At 52.7% G+C, this 22,348-nt stretch overlaps 2 protein-coding genes and 1 pseudogene across 2 annotated transcripts in view; 2 read left to right on the top strand and 1 right to left on the bottom strand.

Moving 5' to 3' along the window:
* CLCN7 (chloride voltage-gated channel 7) overlaps nt 1–20,784 on the top strand; it is a 27,379-nt gene extending 6,595 nt beyond the window's left edge. The window contains exons 2-25 of the mRNA XM_011376837.2: nt 2,058–2,129; nt 5,403–5,474; nt 5,616–5,681; nt 6,169–6,301; nt 6,640–6,749; nt 7,588–7,668; nt 8,420–8,482; nt 8,576–8,659; nt 9,475–9,568; nt 9,844–9,908; nt 10,398–10,514; nt 11,281–11,335; nt 11,819–11,879; nt 12,466–12,604; nt 12,982–13,075; nt 14,234–14,403; nt 15,690–15,741; nt 16,040–16,167; nt 16,463–16,548; nt 17,025–17,154; nt 17,860–17,919; nt 18,025–18,201; nt 18,549–18,629; nt 18,853–20,784. Coding sequence (XP_011375139.1) covers nt 2,058–2,129; nt 5,403–5,474; nt 5,616–5,681; nt 6,169–6,301; nt 6,640–6,749; nt 7,588–7,668; nt 8,420–8,482; nt 8,576–8,659; nt 9,475–9,568; nt 9,844–9,908; nt 10,398–10,514; nt 11,281–11,335; nt 11,819–11,879; nt 12,466–12,604; nt 12,982–13,075; nt 14,234–14,403; nt 15,690–15,741; nt 16,040–16,167; nt 16,463–16,548; nt 17,025–17,154; nt 17,860–17,919; nt 18,025–18,201; nt 18,549–18,629; nt 18,853–18,939 — 2,277 coding nt within the window. The 3' untranslated portion in view covers nt 18,940–20,784. The remainder of the gene's footprint in view (nt 1–2,057; nt 2,130–5,402; nt 5,475–5,615; nt 5,682–6,168; nt 6,302–6,639; nt 6,750–7,587; nt 7,669–8,419; nt 8,483–8,575; nt 8,660–9,474; nt 9,569–9,843; nt 9,909–10,397; nt 10,515–11,280; nt 11,336–11,818; nt 11,880–12,465; nt 12,605–12,981; nt 13,076–14,233; nt 14,404–15,689; nt 15,742–16,039; nt 16,168–16,462; nt 16,549–17,024; nt 17,155–17,859; nt 17,920–18,024; nt 18,202–18,548; nt 18,630–18,852) is intronic.
* On the bottom strand, nt 3,846–3,964 carry LOC111730241 (annotated as a pseudogene).
* Nucleotides 20,785–21,657: 873 nt separating the features above from the next.
* Nucleotides 21,658–22,348, top strand: part of CCDC154 (coiled-coil domain containing 154) — a 9,758-nt gene continuing 9,067 nt past the window's right edge. The window contains exons 1-3 of the mRNA XM_011376988.2: nt 21,658–21,691; nt 21,776–21,995; nt 22,083–22,272. Of these exons, the coding sequence (XP_011375290.1) occupies nt 21,658–21,691; nt 21,776–21,995; nt 22,083–22,272 (444 nt within the window). The remainder of the gene's footprint in view (nt 21,692–21,775; nt 21,996–22,082; nt 22,273–22,348) is intronic.

Raw genomic sequence — 22,348 nt, 5'->3', positions numbered from 1 at the left:
TCTTTTAATCAGGTAGTTTTTGTCATTGCTGCTGCTGCTATTGAGTTGTATAAATTCTTTATATATCCTGGATATTAACTCTTTGTGAAATCTATGATTTGTAAATATTTTCCCTCATTTTATAGGTTGCCTTTTCACTTTGTTAATTGTTTCCTTTGATGCACAGAAGTTTTTCAGTTTAATAAAGTCCCATTTGCATATAAATTTAAAAAATTTTTAAATTATAGATTTACAGGAAATTGAGAAGACAGTACAGAGAAGGCCTGTGTACTTTTCCCCAGTTTCTTCCAGTGGTTCCATCTTACGTAATAATAGTGCAGTGTGGAAACCAGGCATTGACATCAGCACAGTGCATGTGTGCGGTTCTTTGCTGCTAACGTCACGCATGCGGACCTGTGTGAGCACCACTGCAGTCAAGATACACAGCATGCCCATTACCACAAAGATCCCTTTGTCCTGCTCTTACAGTCACACCCCTTCCCCCCACTGATGTCTTCATCTCTCCACGCCTGACATTCCAAGAATGTCAGGTTAGTAGAACCACACAGTACATAAATCTTTGAAGTTGGCTGCTTTCACTCAGCATCCTGCCCTGGAAGATTTCAGCCAGATTGTTGTGAATATCAGTAGTTCCAGGAACAAGTATCTAATTTCACTTGTGTTTAAGGAAAGAAAAAGAAACACATAACACTCAATCGCTAAACTTCAAGTAAATGGCTTTTTTCATCACAAAAGATAGTTCCTAAAAAATGCCCATAAAGTTCAGAAAGATGATGGAAACATGAAGGTGTGGAGAACGGAGAGGGCCCAACCCCTCCCACTCATCAGCCTTTCCCTCTTGACTGCTATGTTCAACTGGTGTCCTTGTGGCCAGTTGCTGAGGACCTCTTATCACCTGAACAAGTGAGTCCTGCTCCTCCTCTCCTGAGGCCATATGGGAGATCACAGCCTGGCCCCCAGTGTTGACTGAAAAATCATATTGACTAGGTGTTTCATCACCAAAAATTTATTTGGGAAAAAGGTTTGCAACCCACTGCATGCAGACATGGCAAGCTATGTGCATACTCTGGCCTGCATGCCAAAATGGATGGGTATTTATAGAAGGGAAAAGGAAGAAAGGGGAAGAGGAAGTTAAAACTATAGAGGTTTATTATACACAGAGTTCTTTCTGTAGGGTTCTCACATTTAGGAGCCAGTTCTCATGATTACATAGAGTGTGAGAACTTCCATAAGCCTTAGTTCTTCCTGTAGACCCTGACTAATTATTGTTTGCTTAAAGTTAGTCTTTAGAACTAGAAGCCGTTCAGATGTCAAAGGAAATGTTTTGTAGGGTCCAACTCTGAGCCGTCTTGATTCGGTGGGAATGAGTGCCTGCTGTAATTGAGCTGCTTTCAGGATCAGCGATAAATAAGATAAAAATAACCAGACTGCCTTTTTCTGTGGGCTCTATCCATCAGGTCAGTTGGCAATATCAGTGTTCCCCTTTTCCTTTCACAATCTGACTCTCAGTGCTGCCTGGGTGTTGCTCAGATGGGTTTGTCCATATCCCTGACTTGTCCGCATGTGTGGACGTATCCCCAAGGGAAGTGTATTTGGTGTTGCTGTGGTGGGGCTTGCAGCCAGTGCACACTTTCAGATCACATATGTCCTGTCTGGGAAGTGAGAGCTACAGCCAGCTCCTGGCCACCTCCAGGGTTTTCTAGGCCAGGAGTCGGGGGCCAGGAGGTTGCCAGCATGGTCTTCTGCAGCCCTGGGTTCTGGTGACTGGCAGGTTTCTAATCTCCAGTCTGAAGTACCCTAGAACAAGGGAAGGCGGGGTGTCTGGGGTAGGAGCGGCCTGGGCTTCCCATCTGAAGGTGGGACTTCTTGGTGACAGGCTGTGGGTGGTAGAGGCAGGCCTGGGTCCAGCACTGGCCCAGTTGGCGTTCCCTACATTGTAGGTGTGGGTCTGTGCTCCTCCGGCAGGACCAGATGAGGCCAAGCCATGTGGATGGGGCGGTGATGCCCAGTGCAGTTTGGCCCCGCGGCTAAGTGCCTTGTCATTTCTCTTCTTCTAGTCGCCCCATTCGGCATCTTTCCGGATTGGACAGATGAGCAACGTGGAGCTGGATGATGAGCTTCTGGACCCGGTGAGTGGGCGTCATTCCTATTCATCTCCAAGCAGGACGAGGCCTGTTCTGTGGAGTTGCCGCCCAGCAGAGGGCAGACAGTAAACACCAAACCAGAGGATGGCAGATGTAGGGATGGCTGTTTGGGCTCCGGAACAGACGTGAGCAATTCTGCGTAGAGCTTGGGGGCAGATGTAGACAGTTCTGTACAGGGAACAGCGACAGATGTAGGCAGGGTTATGCAGAGCTCGGAGATTGTACAGAGCTCAGAGACAGTGAGGAGCAGATGGCGGGGCCTTCAAAGCCTGACAGAGAAGACCGTTCTGAAGGCCATGTTCCCTGAGGCCGAGCCAGATGAGCAGAGATGGGGGAAGTATATGTCAGGTGTGGAACATGGAGTTAGCATGCTGTGTGTAGGTACAGGAGGAGGGCCCTGAAGGCAGAGTAAGCATCTAAGGTGGGGTGGGGCTGGACGGTGGTGATGTCCTCTTCTTCTGCTCCTGTGTCGGGCCTGGACTCTTCAGCAGCTGCCAGTGGAACATTTCCTGAGCCCATCCCCCCAAACTTTCATTTGACTTCCTTCTCAGGTATCTTGTAGTTCTGATTTTTATTTCTCTAGTAGCCGGTGACGTTGAGCAACTTTCATGTGCCGAAGCCCATTTGTATGTTTTCTTTAGAAAAATGTCTGTTCAGATCCTGTGCCCATTTTTTAATCAGGTTTTTTTTTTTAATTGAGCTGTAAGAGTTCTTTATGTATCCTACACATAAATTTTCTCACCAAATACATGACTCGCAGAAACTTTCTCCTGTTCTGTGGGTTTCTTCTCACTTTCTGACAATGTCCTGTGGAACAGAAAAGCTTTTTTTTTTTTTTGATGAAATCCAGTTCATCTTACTTTCTTTTGATGTGCTCTTGGTGTCATATCCAACGAACCATTGCCTAATCTAAGATCATAAAGACTTACTCCTGTGTTTTCTTCTAAGACTTCTCTAGTTTTAGATCTTGACCTGTTTCTCACTAGTTTTAGGTATGGTTTAAGATTGGGCTCCAACTTCACAAATTGCACTTGGATGTCCAGTTTTCCTAGCACCATTTTGTGAAAAGCCTATGCTTTCCCTTTTGAATTTTCTTGTCATCCTTGTCCAAGTCAGTTGGCCATAAATGTGAGGGTTTATTTCTGACTCGCTTGTCTGCCATCAATCTTTGTGTCTGTCCTTGAGCCAGTGCCACTCTGTCTTGACAATTGTAGCTTTGTAGTCAGTTTTGAAATCAAGAAGTTTGAATCCTCCAACTTCGTTCTTTTTCAAGCTTGTTTTGGCTCTTCAGAATCCCTTATATTTCCATATGGATTTTAGGATCGGCTAGCTTGTCAGTTTCTTCAAAGACACCAGCTGGAATCTAGACAGGGATTGCATCAAATCTTAATATAAAGTCTTTCATGAACACAGGATGTCTTTCCATCTATTAAGATCCTCAGTTCTTTTCAACAATGTTTTATCATTTTCAGTGTACAAGTCTTACATTTTTGTTAAACATATTTTAGGAATGAATTTTATTTTATATATTTTATTTTTGATGCTATTATAGAATTATGTTTTTAATTTTATTTCAGATTGTTCATTACCGTTGCATAGAGTACATTTGATTTGTGTGGGGTGGGGAGGGGGCAACCCTTGATTGACCTCACAGATTGAAAGGACCTTGTCAGCTTATAATCCCTTATTTTTTGTTTTTTACATCTCCAGCACCTGGTCTTCCTAAGTGGTCTCCCATCCAAGTACTAACCAGGCCCGACCCTGCTTAGCTTCTGAGATCAGACAGGGTCGGGCTTGTTCAAGGTGGCTTGGCCTTAGACTACGTTTGATTTTTGTATACCAATTTTGTATCCTTCAGGCTTACTGAGCGCACTATTAATTCTGACATTTTCTTGCCTAATTTCCTTGGTAGAACCTCTAGGACAATGCTGAATAGCAATGGCAAGAGCAGGTATCCTTGTCTTGTTCCTGATCTTAGGGGCAAAGCTTAATCTTTCACCAATGACTATGATGTTACCTGTGGGTTTTTGATAAATACCTTCATCAGGTTGAAGTTCCCTCCATTCCCAGTTGTCGAGTGTTTATATTACGAAGAGAGTTGAATACTGTCAGATGTTTTTTCTGTGTCTCTTGAAATGATCATGTGTATTTTGTCTTTTATTCTATTGAACTATCATTAAATTGTTTTTACTCACAACACTTCTGACGTCAAATGTGTGGGGTTTTTCTTACACCAGCTAATTCTCTGTTTCTCCAGATATCCCCTGAGTGTCTTACAAGTCAGTTCATTCTGATACTAACTGCATGACATTAGAACAGACCCCACAGGCTAAGGGCTCAGTCTCACAAGACCACTCCAGCTTCATATCCCAGTCCCAATTCCAGATTGTCACCTGTGCTTGTGACTGACCAGCTATAAATTAGCGTTCCTTTGACCAACTCCCTCCTTGGGTTTCATAATTTACTAGAAGGACTCACAGAACTCAGGGAAACACTTTGCTTCTGTTTACTGGTTCATTATAAAGGGTACGACTCAGGAACTGCTGATGAAAATGATGCACAGGGAACGTGTGGGATGGGTGTGGAGCTTCCCTGCCTTCTCCAGGAGCGCCACCCTCCTGGCACCTCCACGTGTTTGCCAACCCAGAAGCTCTCTGAACCCTCTCATGTAGAGTTTTTGTTTTTATGGAGGTTCTATTATACAGGCATGATCGATTAAGTCATTGGTCATTGGAGATTAGCTCAGTCTCCAGCCCTTCCCCCTCCATAAAGATTGGGACTGAAAGTTCCAACCCTCCAATCACGCCTTGGTCTCTCTGGGGACCAGGCCCCATCTCGAAGCCTAGAGGCTTCCAGCCACCCTCTCTATCGTATTAGCTCACGAAAGACACTCATCACTCAGAGATGCCCAGGGTTTTATGAGCCAGGTGCCGGGAACTGGTACAAAGCCCAATAATATATTCCCCATCATACCACAGACATCCTACAGTAATTGTCTTTTAGATATTAAACCACTCTTACATTCCTGGGTGGTGTTGCAGGATGCAACCCACTGGCCTCTTCTCGAGAACTTTGTGTTTGTGTTCACAAGGGGTATAGGTCTAATGATTTTCCTTTCTTGTGGTATCTTTGTCTGGCTTTGGGGTCAAGACAGTAGTGACCTCGTGAGACAAATGGCACATGCACCATCCTCTCCTCGTTTGTACTTTGTTCTTCGGTGTGCTAGATTGTCAGTTTGTGGCTCTGCTTCTTTTTCAGGAAGTGGACCCGCCTCACCCTTTCCCCAAGGAGATCCCACACAACGAGAAGCTCTTGTCCCTCAAATATGAGGTGGGCCTCCTCGCTGGGTGCCCCTGCCCCACACAGCCCCGGGCACTTTATCCCCTCTCCAGCCCTGCCCCCACCTGCTGCCCGACATGAATCTGGAACATGGTTTGGTCATTGTGTTGTCTGTGCCACCCTGGTCTGCAGAGCTTGGACTATGACAACAGTGAGAACCAGCTGTTCCTGGAGGAGGAGAGGCGTATCAACCACATGGTGAGTCTGGGGCTGGGCAGCCTGGACACTGCCCTGGTGACCCAGGGGCTAGTCTGGTGCTGCTTTTCCACCTGGGTGAGGTGATATGTCCCCTTCCATCTTCCTCCTGTCCTCAGTCCTCATGCCTCAGGTTCTGGTTTGTATCCTGGAGCAAGAGACACCCAATGCCTGATAGAGGAAAGGGTTTGTGTGTTACATCCCAGATACAACAAAGAAGGCTGTTCGTAGAGATACCAGTTGCAGTGACCAAAATGTCAACAACTGATTATGGATTGGTTGGGAAGGTCCACATCCCCCCCAACCCCGATGCTCTATTGTCTCTCAGATGTTGACCAAAGGCTGCCATCACTGACTTGGGGATGTGGAGTGCAGCAAGCTATGCATTATGGAAACCTGCATAATTCTAGAGTCAGGCATACTGTCTCCAGAGCAGCCTATGTCTTGTGTCTCACAGTGTACTCACCTCTGAGTCGTGTCTCCCCTGCAGGCCTTCCGGACAGTGGAGATCAAACGCTGGGTCATCTGCGCCATGATCGGCATCCTCACAGGGCTTGTAGCCTGCTTCATTGACATCATGGTAGAGAACTTGGCTGGCCTGAAATATAAGGTTGTCAAAGACAGTATCCTTGTCTGAAGGTGCCCAGCACAGACAGGATAGGGTTCGGATCAAAACAGAGGGTCCCATGATGAAGTCTCACGAGTGGCCATGCGGCACAGAGTGGGCCTAGCAGGAGATGTCCCTGGGTCTGGGTGTTTGCCCTCCAGCTGGCGTAACTGACACTAGGCAGATGGCATCCCTGTCACACCTGGGTTGTCAAAAGTTTCTGAGATGTGCAGGTCACGTGTGGGCCCCCCCCTCCTTCTCGTGTGCTCAGGGCATGCTTATACCAGGGTTGTGGCAGGCTGGGGATGTGGCACATCTGATGGTGGAGCCAGCAGTCTTCCTTGATGAGCCCAGATATCGACAAGTTCACGGAGAAGGGGGGGCTGTCCTTCTCCCTCCTGCTGTGGGCCACGCTGAACTCTGCGTTTGTGCTGGTCGGCTCAATGATCGTTGCCTTCATAGAGGTATGGCCTCAAGGGAACCCTGAATGGTGGGAGCCCTGAATGATGGGAGCCCCTTCAGCTCACCCACCGCATCTTCTGCCAGGTGGTTCGCATGGTCACAGCAGTGTTCATGCTGAACAGTTCAGTCATAACAGAAGATGCACCTGGGCCTCTTCATCCTCTACCCTAGAGGTGTTGCCCCTCACCCACCCACACAGGCCCCGAGCCTGGCCCATGCCTGCCCCACACAGCAAGGACTTGGGGGAGCACACAACCCATGCCTAGAGGGTGCCCAGGTTGTGCAGAGCCACAGGAGCAGGGCCAACCCAGCCCAGAGGTCCAGGTGGAGGAGACCGCTTGACAGGATCGGACTTTCCTAGGGTGTCCGTTCATTCTGGGACTTCTCCTAGAAGCCTGTCCTATGGCCTGCCTCTTTGCTCCTCCTATGTCATGGGGTGTTGAAGGAAGAGGGGGCAGCATCCAGAAGCTTCTGTCTGGAGTACAGTGTGGTATCCCCCTAGAGGGTGGATGCAAAGAGCTCTGGCCCCTCTTAGCAGGTGCATGAGGTATGCCTTCTGTCCATCCTGGAGCCTCCCCACCCTGCCTCCTTCAGTCTCCACTTCCAACCCCCTCCCACATCCCACAGCATCTGTACCTCTCAGTGGTCGCTCTGCATCTGGGGTGGGGAGATGTGGGAAGCCCCTTCCCTGGTGGCTGTCCCATCCCGTTCCATGTCGTTGTCACCCCTACCCTGCCACCCTGCATCCTGGGAACCCCAAGGCTGAGTCTCCCTGGGTCCGCTGGCTGTGTCAGTTCACTCAGCTTGGCCAACTCAATGTTCACCTCTGTCTCCTCTCAGCCAGTCGCCGCTGGCAGTGGGATCCCCCAGATCAAGTGCTTCCTCAATGGGGTGAAGATCCCCCACGTGGTCCGACTCAAGGTGAGGTGACCCTTGGCTGGGAGCACAGTGCTTAGCGTGGGGATTCTTTGCTGGGTTAGAAGCTCTTCGTTTGTCCACCTGCACCTCTAAAGTTCACCCAGACCCATTTCGTATGCCACTGACAAGCATGTGTATGGATGTGCTGCAAGATTTTATGTATGTTTTCTTTGGAAAATGGTAAAAAACTTTCTTTTTACATTTTAAATAACACAAAAATGCTTAAATGGTGTTTGTGCTATGATCGCAGCTTTGTGGAACATGTTTGTAAGTTCTGCACCGTGATTAACATTCTAACATGAGAGTACCTGTGTTGGAGTGGGAGACCTGCTGTGAGCTTTTTCCATTTGTCAAAATTTTTCGTAATACTCATTATGTTTAATATTATAGATGGCACACTGGTTCTGAGGGGGCTGGGAAGTCAGGCTTCCTCCCGTGGCCATTTCCAGTGTTTTGGTCAGGGCACCTCAGCCTGAGGTTCGCTGAGGCTTTTCTCCTGCCCCTGTCTGGGGAATGGGTACTCCTAGGGGCCTGGAGTCTTGCAGCCCAGGAGCAGGGCAGGTGGTGGATACACTGGGGAGCAGAGTGGCCTCAAGAGGAGAGCTGTGCTGGCCCCTCCGCGTGCCCTCATTGTTGCTCATGGGTGCTGGGTTGCCTGTGTTATTATCACTTCACATGCAGTGCTGTTGCTCAGGTTCTCAGACTGCATGTGGCCTTTAATCAGAGACTTGACATATTTTCCTTTGTGTTCCAGACACTGGTGATCAAGGTGTCTGGTGTGATCCTGTCTGTGGTGGGAGGACTGGCCGTGGGAAAGGTAACAGAGCCTGAGGAGCACTGCCTTGGCTTGAGTCCCTCTACACTCTGTCCTCTCCGAGCTCGCTTGATGCAGCTGTCCTGTGCTTTGCAGGAGGGGCCAATGATTCACTCGGGCTCTGTGATCGCTGCTGGGGTTTCCCAGGGGAGGTCAACGTCTCTGAAGCGAGATTTCAAGGTGAGTCCTCTCCTGATGGAGATGTCAATAATGAGAGTGACTGTGAATGTCTCTTGGGAAGGGGGTCCCTCCTGTTCTGCATAGGCGTGCCCTGCCGGGACCGTCCTTGACATCAAATCTGGGGGTTTCCACAGTGTCCTGTCCTGGGGGCTCTCCTGGGGCCTGAGCAAGGAGTGTGCTCAGAGCCTGATTCTTGGCATTTTCATGTGGATGCGCATTCTATGGAAATGGCCTGTAGCTCTGAACAGCTTCTCAAAGAATTATATGACCTAGAAAGAGATCAGGAACGACGTGTACAGATTAAAGATGCTTTATTTTTAAGATATACTTCAGAACGGTTTTGTCATGTTTCCCCCAAAAAGCCACCAGCATATTAATGGGTATTGCATTGAGTTTATATATGAATTTACAGAACAGTCTTTTAAAATCAAGAACACATTTAAGTTTTTCATTCATTCATTTTCGTTAGATATTTTGGTAGACTTTTGAGTTTTTTAACGTATTTGTTGCACAGACCATAAAGTTTAATTCTTGTTGTGATGGAATCTTTTTATTTTCTTGTGGTTGTTGGTACGAGAGGAAGTTCTTGCTGTTTTGTTGCCTCTTCAGTTCTGCCATCTGTGTGAACTCAGTAGTTGATGAGTTAATTGTCTAGAGACTCCCTTCTCCTCCCATCTCCCCCTCACCATCCCTCCCTACCCACTTCTCTTTGGCCCCTGTCTCAGTGGCCTCTAGCCAGCTTTCTTCTTTTCTGAGAAATGCCCTTGGAGAAGCTGGTTAAGGTCCTGTCCCTGTCTGTTCTGTTCCCATTTTAGATCTTTGAGTACTTCCGCAGGGATACGGAGAAGCGGGACTTTGTCTCAGCAGGAGCTGCAGCTGGAGTGTCTGCTGCATTTGGGGCTCCTGTGGGTGAGGAGGGGCCCTGCCTGGTCTGACGAGTAACCGCCTGTGTTGGGGAAGCCAGACTGTCCCTGCCATGTGAAGGAATATTCTTGGTGTTTGCAGACTCGAGTGCTGGGTAGGGGTGAAGCTGTCTGGTGTCTCCTGAGAGGCCCCACGGTTGACTCCGACATGGGCCTGGTGCCCTGGATCTGGGGTGTGAGAGGCTATGGGCGTGGGCTCCCTGCACCTGGGGCTCCTCATGCCTGGATGGGAACTTCAGGGCTGGGCCGCTGCTGTTCTAGGTGGGGTCCTGTTCAGCTTGGAGGAAGGTGCATCCTTCTGGAACCAGTTCCTGACCTGGAGAATCGTAAGTGCCCATGGACAGCACCTCTCCCCAGGACAGGCAGCGCCCCTGCCTGCCTCCATGGCCTCACGCTCTGAGCCCACTTTGCTGTGCTCACCTGAGGTTCCTGTCGAGCTGTGATTGTTATGCCCCAGCTCTGTCCCTTGGGTTGTTGTGGCTCAGCTCTGTTCTCTCCTCTTGCTGCCTGCCCTTCCCTTGTCCATCGTGGCTGTTGTTCTTACCCTGGTTCTCCTCCACCTCCTCCTCGGGAAGCCCCAGACCCTCCTTCCATCAGCTCATCACTGGCTTGGCCCCACACTCACCTGGCCCCACACTCACCTTGAGGGGCCCAGCCTGTGAGGCTTTGGCTCTCTTCAGCCTTGGAGGGGCTCCAAGTTCCCCCTGAATGACAGGAGGGGAATCAGCCCCTCCTCCTGCAGCCCCCTCCCCAGCTCTGGAGGTTCATCTGGGTGGGCACTGTCGTTCTGATGGCACTTGTTTCTCTGCCCACAGTTCTTTGCTTCCATGATTTCCACTTTCACCCTGAACTTTGTCCTAAGCATTTACCATGGGAACATCTGGGACCTGTCCAGCCCGGGCCTCATCAATTTTGGAAGATTTGACACGGAGGTAACATTGCATTGTCCCCCTCACTGTTTCTGGTTCTTCTTGGTGCGGGGCCATGGGCATTTAGCCTGAGAACTTGGGCTTCTGGAAAACTCAATCTCTTCACTGTGAGATTGAGCTCTTGTTTACAGTGTTCTAGGGAAGTGCACATCTGACCTGGCTGTGCAGGTTAGGACGCCCTGTCACCCAGGGGCCTCCTTCAGGGTTGTCTCAGTCGTTCTCAGACTGTTGGACAACACGACTGAGACCTATGGGGCCTGGGGTGCTCAGGCAGCAGCTTATGGAGGGCAAGGAAGTGCAGGCCAGCGTCCACAGGGAGGCCTGGACCACGTGCTGCCACTGCCAGACACTGCATGGGGAGCTGACTCCCAGGATGTCCACACACATGGACACAGTGGAGCTCTTGGGTCACCCAGGTCACTAGATGTGTTTCTAGGGCTCTCCGTTACTCCTCTTGATTCCTCCTTTGACCAAAGCTCAGGCCACCCCACCTTCTCAAGTAGACTAACACCTGGATAGGAGCAGGTGAAAGAAAAATAAAGCCTTATGGGGCCTCTGAGCACCTCCCAGACCAGCCTGTGCAAGAAGTCACACAGTCTGCCCAATTCCCAGTGTGTCTCCTGTGGGACCTCTACTGCACTGTAGGAAAATGCTAGAAGGTTCCCATGAATGTGGGCAGATTATATATAACGTCCAGTCCGTGAGTCTGAGCAGCAAAGAGCTGATGACACTTTTCCTCACAGAACATCCGCTCTCCCTCTTTGCACAGACAATGGTGTACACGATCCACGAGATCCCCATCTTCATCGCCATGGGCGTGGTGGGTAAGGGCCATCCCTCACAGGACACCAACCCGCCTGGCCCCATGAATACCCTTCACACTAAAGACAGCAGCTGGTGCCTCCCAGTGGGAACAGGGCCTGCAAGACTCCGGGCCTGGCCCAGCTTCGAAATAGCCAGAGAGGGCTGTGACCCCCCACACTCTGTTTGCTGTTCCAGGGTCACCCGGGGAGGGGAGGTACCTGTCAGGGAGACCGGAACGCTGCTTCTCCATTGGGAAACCCCACGAGGAAGTAGACTAGGCCCTGGACAGCATCTGTTACTCTGTGAAAACCTTTTCCCTGAAAGGAAGGCAAAGCCTTTCAAAAATAAGCCCATCTGTCCATCGGGATGCGGTGACAGAGCAGGTGTCTTCAACCCCTCCTGTCCCCTCCTGTCCTCTCCTGTCCTCTCCTCTTCCCTTTGCTGCCTGGGTAGCCTCCATCACTCTTCCGAGTCCCTTACATTTGGCTCCTTCCTGGTCACAGGTGGTGTGCTTGGGGCTGTGTTCAATGCCTTGAATTACTGGCTGACGATGTTTCGAATTAGGTGAGAAACCTCTTTTGTGGACCAGGTTGACAGATGTGGCCCCCAGGGCCTTTGAAAATGGACTCATTGTGGGCTCTTTGCCCACAGAGCCACGTGGAATGCCACGTGCCAATGGTTCCTCCATGCGGGGGACAGACGACCATAGGGCCAGGGGACAAGTAGGATTAGGCTACGGGAGGTCTGGTGGGTAGCCCACTACTCAGGGGAGACACCACCTGTGGCTCTAGCAGCCCTGAGGTCAGGGTCTTCCCAGCCTTAGCCTGGTCAGCCTAGGGCCATCTTGACCTTGGGGACAGTTGGCTCTTTTTGCCATTAGGAGAGCCATTACTGGAGCTTTTGAGGGGTGGGTCCTGGGCTTGGGGAAGCGCTTCTTTTTGTTCTCTTTATACCAACTTAAATGTAGTTGGGGAGTATCTAGGAGATAATCTGAGGACGTGCAGGAATCTGGGTAGATTGATGATTAAATGTGCTATGTCATCCTCCTAATCAGTGTCCTATCATTGACTCTCACTGAGTCACAGTCTTAGGTTGCCATGGCAACTGCTCAAGTGTCCCTCAGCCTGGTCCATTCCAGTGTTTGCTCTAGGTACATCCATCGGCCTTGCCTCCAAGTGATCGAGGCCATGCTGGTAGCTGCCGTCACAGCCACTGTTGCCTTTGTGCTGATCTACAACTCTCGGGACTGCCAACCCCTGCAGGGCAGCTCCGTGTCCTACCCGCTCCAGGTAGGAGGCCAGCCCACCAGGCGGGGGATTAGGGTGAGCCCTCTGAGGAACACTTGTTCCCGCTCCCAGAGGGAGGGCTGCTGGCACAGCAGAGCTCCAGGCTGAGCAGGCTGGAGCTTCACAGAGGGTTAGGTTGCCTGCTAGGGGCGAGGAGAGCTGGTGTTCTGTCAGGCTGGAGTCTTGCCCTAGTCCTCCTCCCAGAGCAGTGGCTTGACAGGGACTGCAGAACTGGGGGCTGTAGGTATGGACCTGAGAAACGCAGCTTGCCTTCCCCGAGGCAGGAGCCCAATCCCATCCTGCCTTGTGGTTGGTGCCTGATGCTGTCCAGGCCAGGACTACCCCATCCCACTGGCCTGTATTCTCTCCCAACCTTGCAGCTCTTCTGTGCAGATGGCGAGTACAACTCAATGGCTGCAGCCTTCTTCAACACCCCAGAGAAGAGCGTGGTCGGCCTTTTCCATGACCCCCCAGGTGCGTGCCTATGCTTGGTGCTATCGGATGGACATCCCCACGGCCTGGTCTGCAACCACCCACAGACACAGGCCTGAGCCTGGGCGACACCTTCTGGACAAGTGTGCCTGAGGGCAGAGGTCACTGCCCTCGCCAGCATTGGAGCACAGGGGCTGGCAGCCCAGAAGTCAGCTGGCGCAATTGCCTGGCAGGGGCTAGCCAGGCTCCCCACATGTCTCGTTCCCTTCCTGGAGGACAGTCACGGGGCATCTCTGCCTCATTCATAGACTCATCTCCAGGATGAGTTTTCCTTCTGGGCACTGCTTTCATGAGTCACTCTCATTGAAAGGACAGAGCTGGTAACACACACCAGCACCGTGGTCTCGCTGAGCCACATACGTTTTTAGTAAAAAACAGACTCGGAATGCAGTCCAGTGTTTTTCAGTGCGCACTGAAAAACCTTATCATTCTCAATGTTCTCCGGGCCCCAGCCTCACCTCGCTGCAGCACATGGCCCACAGTCGCAACACCTCTCTCCCTCCCTCCCTCCCTCTCTCATAGGAAAGCCAGAATAGTTGGAGTCAGATTATTCATCGTGCAGCTGCTCCATGACGTCTCACTTCTTCCCATCTTAGAGTTCTCCTTAGGTTGTCTCTAATTATTTCCTGTCACAAGGCCACCAGGACCTTCCTGGTCCTTATGCCTCTATGTATGTGGCAAGAGTACACAAAATTTAAAAGAAAAGCTTTCAAGTGTAGGGCAAAGCCTCCCAACGTGCTTATTCAGGGTTTAATTGGCCTCTTCCTGCATCTGGAAGTCATCTGGTGTGGAATGTGGCTGGTGGCCTCCTGCCCCCAACCCTTAGTGGTCTGCACATCAGTGCTCCCTGTTCTGACACATAACAAGTACCTTCCCTCAACCTCAGGCCACCATCCTACTGGTGGCCCCTCTTATCCTAGCTTCCTCTGCCCCTGGGGCAGGTGGCCATCCACTCACCTCTGAGGACCGACCTTCCAAGAACCTAAGCTCTGGCCTCTGAAAATGCAGAGACTTCTGGGAGCCCACTGGGGTGTCTGGGTGTCAGGATGTGACCCAGAGGTAGTGACTGTGCAGCTGGGTGGGTGGCCCTGCTTGGGCACAAGTTTGCATGGCAAGCTCTGGCCAGCCCCTCTCTTCTAGGTTCCTACAACCCCATGACCCTTGGCCTCTTCACCCTTGTCTACTTTTTCTTGGCCTGCTGGACCTATGGACTGACAGTGTCTGCTGGTGTCTTTATCCCATCCCTGCTCATCGGGGCTGCCTGGGGCCGGCTCTTCGGCATCTCGCTGTCCTACCTCACTGGGGCTGCGGTGAGTGGGGGTCTCCATACACCAAGCATGTGGACCAGAGCCAGGCTGGAAGGTTAAGGGGCGGTCCTGGTGCCCTGGCTCCAGGGCCACTGTGGGTAAGAGTACTGGGTTCGAGTGCGGGCAGTGGGTGCATCGGAGCCTCTGGTCATTTTACTCAGCCTTAGTTTTCTGGCACCGCTGTTTGATAGGAATGTGCCATTAGTGTAGCTCTCCATGCTTGTGGTCTGCAGAGAGAGTGTTGGGGAATGATGCTCAGTGGTTATCAGTGAGAGATGACGTGGGAGGTTTGACGGGATGCCCTGAGGTGGGCACTCAGCTGTGGGAGGCAATGTTGAGCTACATGTGTGGCAGGCCTTGCCCCACCGTGACCACTTTCCTGGCCTCCCTTCTCCTACTGGCCTTCGTGGATAGCTTGGTTTTTATGTTATGTATTTCCCCCTTTTTTTATTTTAGTCATTTAGTCAAATAAGATTTTTTAAAAACTAAATAGGGCAGACGAGTCTTTCCCAAGCTGCCCCATGACCCCACTCCCTTCACCAGACTCGGGGCAGGCGTTTCTCAGGTCTCAGGTTTCCTTCCAGACGTGGTGTTTTGTGTTTTTTAATCACAATATGATTCACATACTACGAATTCACTCTCTTGAAGGTACAATTCAGTGATTCTTTAGTATGTTGAGTGTATAACCATTGTCACTATGTAGGTTCAGGACATTCTGCTCACACCAAAAAGAATTCTGTCCCTATCAGCACTCACTCCCATGCCCCTCCCCAGCTCTTGGCAGCAACCATCTGCATTCTGTCTCAGTGGACTTGCCTGTTCTGCACGTTTCATAAGTGGAGTTACACACACTTGTGGCTGTCTATATCTGACTTCTTGTGTGCAGTTTTTAGGGTTCATCTATGTTGTAGCTCTTGTTAGATTTTCACTTCTTTTTGCATTTCTGCACAGGTGATGGTTGCCGCACACGTACTAGCCTCCATCCCTGCATTCACCTGTAGCTCTTCCCTCCTCAGCATGCAAAGAGCGTCCTCTTGTCTCATGCTGCTGAGTTCTCCGGCATATGCAGGCCTCATGGTTCATTGAGGGCATCTCTGAGTGGGCCGCTCCTTGGGTATTTCCAGACTTTTATTACTGAGGAAATGCAGAGCATTTTGCACATGGAACCACAAATTCTCCTATATGTGGAATTACTGGTCCCAGGTGGCCTCTTGGTGCTGTCAGTGCGTCTTAGTGGATTTGGGTAGAGGGTTGCCACCCTCAACATCACCTCTGTGTCATTCCTGCAGATCTGGGCAGACCCTGGCAAGTACGCCCTGATGGGAGCAGCTGCTCAGCTGGGTGAGTCTTGTCTGCTGTGTGGGCATCCCAAGGCCAGGAGAGGCAGATGCCTCCTTGAGCTCAAAGGTTGGGTATTCATTTTAGTGTCATTGCTCACTCCCTACAGGTGTAGCTGGGCAGCATCACTGTCCCCACCTAGTGTAGTGTGGGGGAAGGGACCACTGGGGGTGAATGGACAAGGTGTGGGCTCTTCCCAGAGAACATAGGCAGGGGTGAAAGGAGGGACTGGGCAGAGCAGCCTGCAAAGGCTCCAGACCACCTCCACCTCACCCCAACCTACCTCTCCCTCCCTGGGCAGGTGGGATTGTGAGGATGACGCTGAGCCTGACAGTTATCATGATGGAGGCCACCAGCAACGTGACCTACGGCTTCCCCATCATGCTGGTTCTGATGACTGCCAAGATAGTGGGAGACGTCTTCATCGAGGTGCACCTGGCAGGAGGAGGCCTGCCCATCCCTCACCCTCCCTCTGGGCTCCAGCCCCATAACCTGGTCTTAGAGCCTGAGACTGTGGGGACTAGGGGTCTGTAACAGCAGCAGAGGGTAGAGAGCCCCTGAAAGCCATTCCCCCAACAGTTTCTGCCTCCACAGTCTGCCAGGGACCCCTCCCTCGGTGGCAGGCACAGTGCACTCCTTGGATCTCTCCCTTAGTGGCCGGTTGTTGCACCCAGGGACCCCTCCCCCATGGCAGCACTGTGCATGACTCCTGCCTCCTCCTTAGGGCCTGTACGACATGCACATCCAGCTGCAGAGTGTGCCCTTCCTGCACTGGGAAGCCCCAGTCACCTCGCACTCGCTTACCGCCAGGTATTGCCTTTCTCCCTGTCTTGGTTCAGGCTCAAGGCCTATGGGCCTGGAGCTTCCTCCCCTCTCCCAGGCTAGGGGTGGGCAGCGAGTGGTGCCCACAGTCTGGTAGAGTGGGTGTGGCTGGCCAGCAGCAGGAAGGAGGCAGCATGCCCGTGTTTGAGCCTCTGGGAGGCTGTCAGGGAATCAGGGCTGCAGGCATCACCCAAGGGTGGTTCTCCCAGGGTTGCACCTGCTCTCTGCAGCTTCTGGGCTTCCTGTGTCCCTGCCTCTGGGCTTCCTGTGTCCCCGTCTCCAGGCTTCCTGCATCCGGCAGCTTTGTGTCTATTGAGCTTCAGCTTTGATAGAAAGAGAGAATGTTCAGGAATCCACGCCATGGCCTCATGGTCTGTCACGTGTGATTGGTCACAATATGATCAGTCGTCATGTGGCCAGTCACCGCGTGGCCAACAGTGGATGAGGTGTGCGCTCTTCCACAGGGAGGTGATGAGCACACCGGTCACTTGCCTGCGGAGGAGGGAAAAGGTGGGCGTCATTGTGGATATACTTAGCAACACAGCGTCCAATCACAATGGATTCCCTGTGGTGGAGTCTACTGATGACATCCAGGTACCAGGGCCTCAGTGGGTGAACATGGGTTGGCCACTGTCCTGCACAAGCCTATGGCCTCGAGCCAGCTCCTGCCTCCCCCCACCTTGATGGGAAGCCGTACTCTTCCCTGTGTACCATTCAAGAAGGGCATATTTGGAGGTATAGTTATAGGAACATAGGGACCTGTGTCTGGGTTCATGGTAGAATTCTGCTAACTACAAAGGGAGCTGAGTCACTCAGCTGTGCGAGCACTGACCACATAGATATGTTAGTGATGCGCCCACATATCTCATGCTCATACCCCAAACTGCACTGTCAGCTGTGGAGCCGTGGCCCTGATGGAATGTGCAGCCTGCCCAGTACCATGTTTCCAAAGATTTGGGATGAATTTTGTCATGGCTGGCTCTGCATCTCGCCTTGGCACACGCTACAACCCAAGCACCTTGATCCTTGCTCTACATTGTGCGTCCCACTGTGCCTCCTGGGTGTTTGGGGTTTAACGAACTTGTACAAGTTAAATGCCTGTGGCAAGGCCAGCACCCATTGATGGGAAACCTGCCTTCAATCAACGTCTCCAAACAGACGTCCTGGAGCTGCTTCTCAGACACTGCCTGCCCACCCACCTACCCCTCTGAGTTTTCTGCAGGGCCTGTGACTCGGCAGGCAGAGTCACAGGCCTTGGGCTCTGCATGCAGACAAAGCCATCTGTTGTCTCTCCTGCAGTTGGCCCGGCTCCAGGGTCTGATCCTGCGCTCCCAGCTGATTGTCCTCCTGAAGCACAAGGTAGGCCCTTCAGCATCAGGCACCTCCAGGTGGTGGGAGACACTGGGCTAGTTGCTGTGGAGTTCTGATGCACCCTGCCCCGTGCCTGCTACCTGCTGCCCACAGGTGTTCGTTGAGCGGTCCAACAGAGGTCTGGTACAACGGCGGCTGAGGCTAAAGGACTTCCGGGATGCCTACCCGCGCTTTCCCCCAATCCAGTCCATCCATGTGTCCCAGGATGAGCGAGAGTGCACCATGGACCTCTCCGAATTCATGAACCCCTCCCCCTACACAGTGCCCCAGGTACCCGCCAGGGGCTGTGGGGTGGCAGAAGGAGCTTGATGTCCACTTACAGGGTCTCAAGATGACCTTCATTGGCTAGCCAGGAAGGAGCTGGGATGGGGTCAGCAAAAGAGGGAGAGGGACTCCATCCTCACACCCAGGATGAGCATTGGGGGGTGGGGGATAGGTGGGGGTGGCCTTAGAGCCAGAATCAGCAACACAACTGAGACAGGGTTAGCTGGCGTGGAGGGGAAAGGTAGCAGCAGGTGTTATGGGAGACAGCGGACTCCAAGCTTGGTGGGTCCTGCCTCTTACTGGATGGGGCTAGTCTGGGCTGCAGGTGAGTTGAGGCCATGCCCACATTGCAGGAAGCGTCTCTCCCGAGGGTATTCAAGCTGTTCCGGGCCCTGGGCCTCAGGCATCTGGTGGTCGTGGACAACCACAATCAGGTGAGTGGCTGAGGAGGGCAGAGAGTCCCTCTGCTTCCCAACCTGCCTGCCGTGGTTACAGGTGCACACTTGTTCTCAGCTCCTGGAGGGGACTTTGAGGCCTAGGACCCAGACTGACCATGTGCCCACCTCCAGGTCCTCCCCAAATTTTGCTGCTCCCTCACACATTTCTACAGAGGTGGAGGCGTATACGGACTCCTGTTACCTGGCTTTCTTCCCACAGGTGGTCGGGCTGGTGACCAGGAAGGACCTGGCCAGGTACCGGCTTGGAAAGGGGGGCCTGGAGGAGCTCTCACTGGCCCAGACGTGAAGCCCTGGCATCTAACCTGAGGTCCCCACCTCACTCCTCGGGCAGCGGCAGATACAGTGTCCTCCAGACCTTGGGGATGGCCCGGCTGGCATGTGAACATGACCATCTCGTGGGCACCTTGTTGACATTCTCCACACTCCCCCTTGCCTTACTTAATTCCTTGGATGTCACTCTTCATCCTGCTATTTTCTTCACCTTCAGGGATCAGACATTTTTACAAGTGCTCTCTTCCTGAGAGCCATGAGAAGGTGCGTGTTCCTGTGCATCTCGGTGTGTGTCTGTGTTCACGTGTGTGAGAAAGCGAGCGAACTGGGCCTCAGGGGTCCAAGTGCTACAGGCCCCCAGGGAAGGACTCCTTTGCTGCTTCTCTGTTCCTCGTTACCCTGGGTGCCAGCCCAGAAGGACCACGCCACCTGTGCACTGCCAGCTAGAGATCTGGGTGATGTGAGGCTGCAGGAGAGGCCTTTGGCCTTGTCCCCTTTGGCTCATTCTGTGGCCATGAGATGATGGACCAGTGCAGCAGGGACTTGCCTGGGCAAAGGCCCAGCTGGACACATGGAGGCGAGAGTTTGGAGCAGCAGGACAGCCCTGGAAAGCGGACTCTGGTTATTCTCTCAGACTCACCACATGCGTACGCCCTGTGGGCCGTACCCCCACTCAGGTTGCGACGGGCTCTGTGCTGGAGTCTTAGCCAAAGGAGAGCTGAGAACCACCTGTGAGGCTGAACCCCCAAGCCCTCCAGAGCTGGAGTCCAGGCAAACAGCTGTTGCCACCATGTGGACACCAGCTGGGAAGGCGGGTCTTAGATCAGGGAGGGACGGGCCACTGGCCTCTGAGGATTCCTGGCCCATGGCGATGTTCTGGGGAATATCTGGTTCCAGCCCTGGTGGTGGGTGGGCTGTGGGGATGGGTTGGTGAGCCCAGGGCAAGGACACTGTGTCCCCTCCCAGGCTAGGCAAAGCTGGTCCTACAGGACCTCTTTTAAAGGTGATTTCTGAGTCCCCAGTCCCTTTCTGTGTTGAGGCGATGCAGTTGCTTTTGTAGTAAGCTAGTGGGCACTGCGCCTTGATTAGAGCCCCTTTCAAGGGGGATGGGGCCATCAACCGCCAGTCCTGTCCTGGTGGGGAGCCCTCCGTGGGGTGAGCAGAGGTCTGAATGTGGGGTTCTGAATGGGAGAAATAAAGGAATTGTACCCAGACAGCCAGCACCAGCTTCTTGTTCCTGCTCAGCACAGACCAGTCTGGGATTCCGGGGCCACTGGGGCTGGGGCATCTGGGCTGGGGCCCTCTTCAATGTGTGGTATAGGTGGGCAGCACCCCAGTGTGGACACCCCTAGGAGGACGGCACAGAAACCTGCAGATGGCATATAGCTATGGCTGTCAACACATACCACAGGAAGGGGCCTTGTGGGCACCAACCACTGCCCCCTCATTGGATACCCAAGCAGCATTGCTCCTGGGGCAGCCATAGAGCTCGGCAGGAAAGACTTCTCCCCAGGGGCCCCTCCGTCTGCACGCAGCTCCGCATGTTGGTCTATCTCCCTGACCTGCTCAGATGGCATGTGGTGTCGCTACCCCGGGACAAGGGTTTGACTGAAGCGTTCATCTTGTCACAGGGAAGCCCCCAGCCAGCCCTTGGTGGGGGGTCTGGGTGACACATGGGGAGGACACAGGACTGGAGTGTCCCCACTGGCTCGAAATGAGACATAAAACATAATGCACTGGCCTTCAAATGCTCAGTGTGGAGAAAGCAGGTACAGCATCTCACTCACTTCTTTGTATTGAGTCCATGTCGAAATGATATTTTAGATATACTGGGTTAAATAAAATAGACTATTGAAATTCATTTCATCTGTCTCTGCTTACTGTGGCTGCTAGGAAAGTTGATGTCACTGGTGCAGCCCACACCAGTGGCGGCGCCCTCTTTCAGATGGTCCTTCAAGGCCTCTGTTCTCTCAGGTGTGGGACTACCTGTTTTCAGCCCATCTGGATATCCCAGATGGCCAGTAGTTGCTCCTGCGTATCTCTGCCACCCGAGCCAGAGGCCTCCTGACCCCAACCTCTGGCTGGTTGAACAGCGCCCACTCAGTCCTTCCAGAAATGGGCAGTTGGGGAGGCCTTGCAGGAATGGGGGAGCTGAGGGCTCAGGTTCCACCGGCAGTTGGGTCATGAAGTCACAAGGTTCCAGAAGAGCCCAGCTGTCTTGCCCACCTTGGTGTTGTCTTGGAAGGAGGTGAGATGTGAGGAAAGGAGTTCATGTGCTCCCCCAAGGCCCTAGAGCCTTCTAGCACTGACTTCCCTGCCTCCCTCCAGCCATCCTTCACCTCCATCCACCCTGGTGTCCAGCTCTGGGCAGTCACTGGTTTCTAGGCCCAGGGCCTCTTGGCAGTGGCCAAAGACAAAGACTGCTGGTGAAGCCCAGGTGAGCTAGGTGCTGACTGGGGCCAGAGCTGGGAGGACAGTGCAGGGAGGGGCCTGCATGGGGCGTGGACCCCAGGAGACAGCTCTGCTTCCTGATTCCCAGGTCACTTCACAGCCTGAGGGCTCCTTTTGGAGTTGGCCAGGCAGGGCTTTGTCTAGTTTCTGCTGCCCGGTGCTATGTGTTCTCAGGCTGAGGCTGGACCTCTCTGAACCTGACATTCCTGCTGAGAAGCAATGAGGGCTGAGCCTTCCCTGGGCCAGTCTGTGTGATTCAGCAGAATGAGTTGCAGTAAGCTTAATGGGCACAGCCAGTGACAGTTGCACTGATTTGGGTACTGTTATCTAAGCTCCATCCGAGAGCCAGCACCTCTTGTTAGCCCAGAACAAGTGGTGAGCTCAAAGGTGCCTTCTTGCAGAGCTGGCTAATAGTGACCCCTCATCAGGGGCCTCGCCCCCATCCCAGCTGAGTACCATCACGCTGGAGGACCTGGGGTTCTTCCTAGAAGAAGGGCCGGCCAGCCCCGAACCCCTGAGTCTGGATGAGATCTCAGAGAGGTATGAGTCCAGCCACCTGGCGTCTACCGCCTCTGTTCTGGAGCAGGACACCCCCAAGCACTGGAAGCAACTGGAGCAATGGTGAGCCCCATGAAAAGCAGGGCAGGAGAGCCACATGTCAGGCCCATGGCATGCATGCTGACTCAGCCTACTCCTCACCCCGGCCAGGTTGGTCAACATGCAGACCCAGGTGGTGTCCCTGCAAGAACACAAGGACCGCTGTGAGTGCACCACACTGAGGCTGCTGCAGGAACTGTGCCAGGTGCAGGCCAGTGTGCAGCTGCAAGACTCAGAGCTGAAGCAGCTGCGACAGGAGATGCAACAGGCAGCTTGGGCCCCTGAGAAGGAGATCCTGGAGGTGAGCCACCATCGGTTGGGAGGCAGATTGTCCCCACCCACAGGCCAGGCCTCCCCATTCCTGGGTGTCAGGGCTG

This window comes from Pteropus vampyrus, unplaced genomic scaffold (genome assembly GCF_000151845.1).
Source record: "Pteropus vampyrus isolate Shadow unplaced genomic scaffold, Pvam_2.0 Scaffold303, whole genome shotgun sequence".
Classification (NCBI taxonomy): Eukaryota; Metazoa; Chordata; class Mammalia; order Chiroptera; family Pteropodidae; genus Pteropus; species Pteropus vampyrus.
This window is presented reverse-complemented; position numbering and strand designations above follow the sequence as displayed.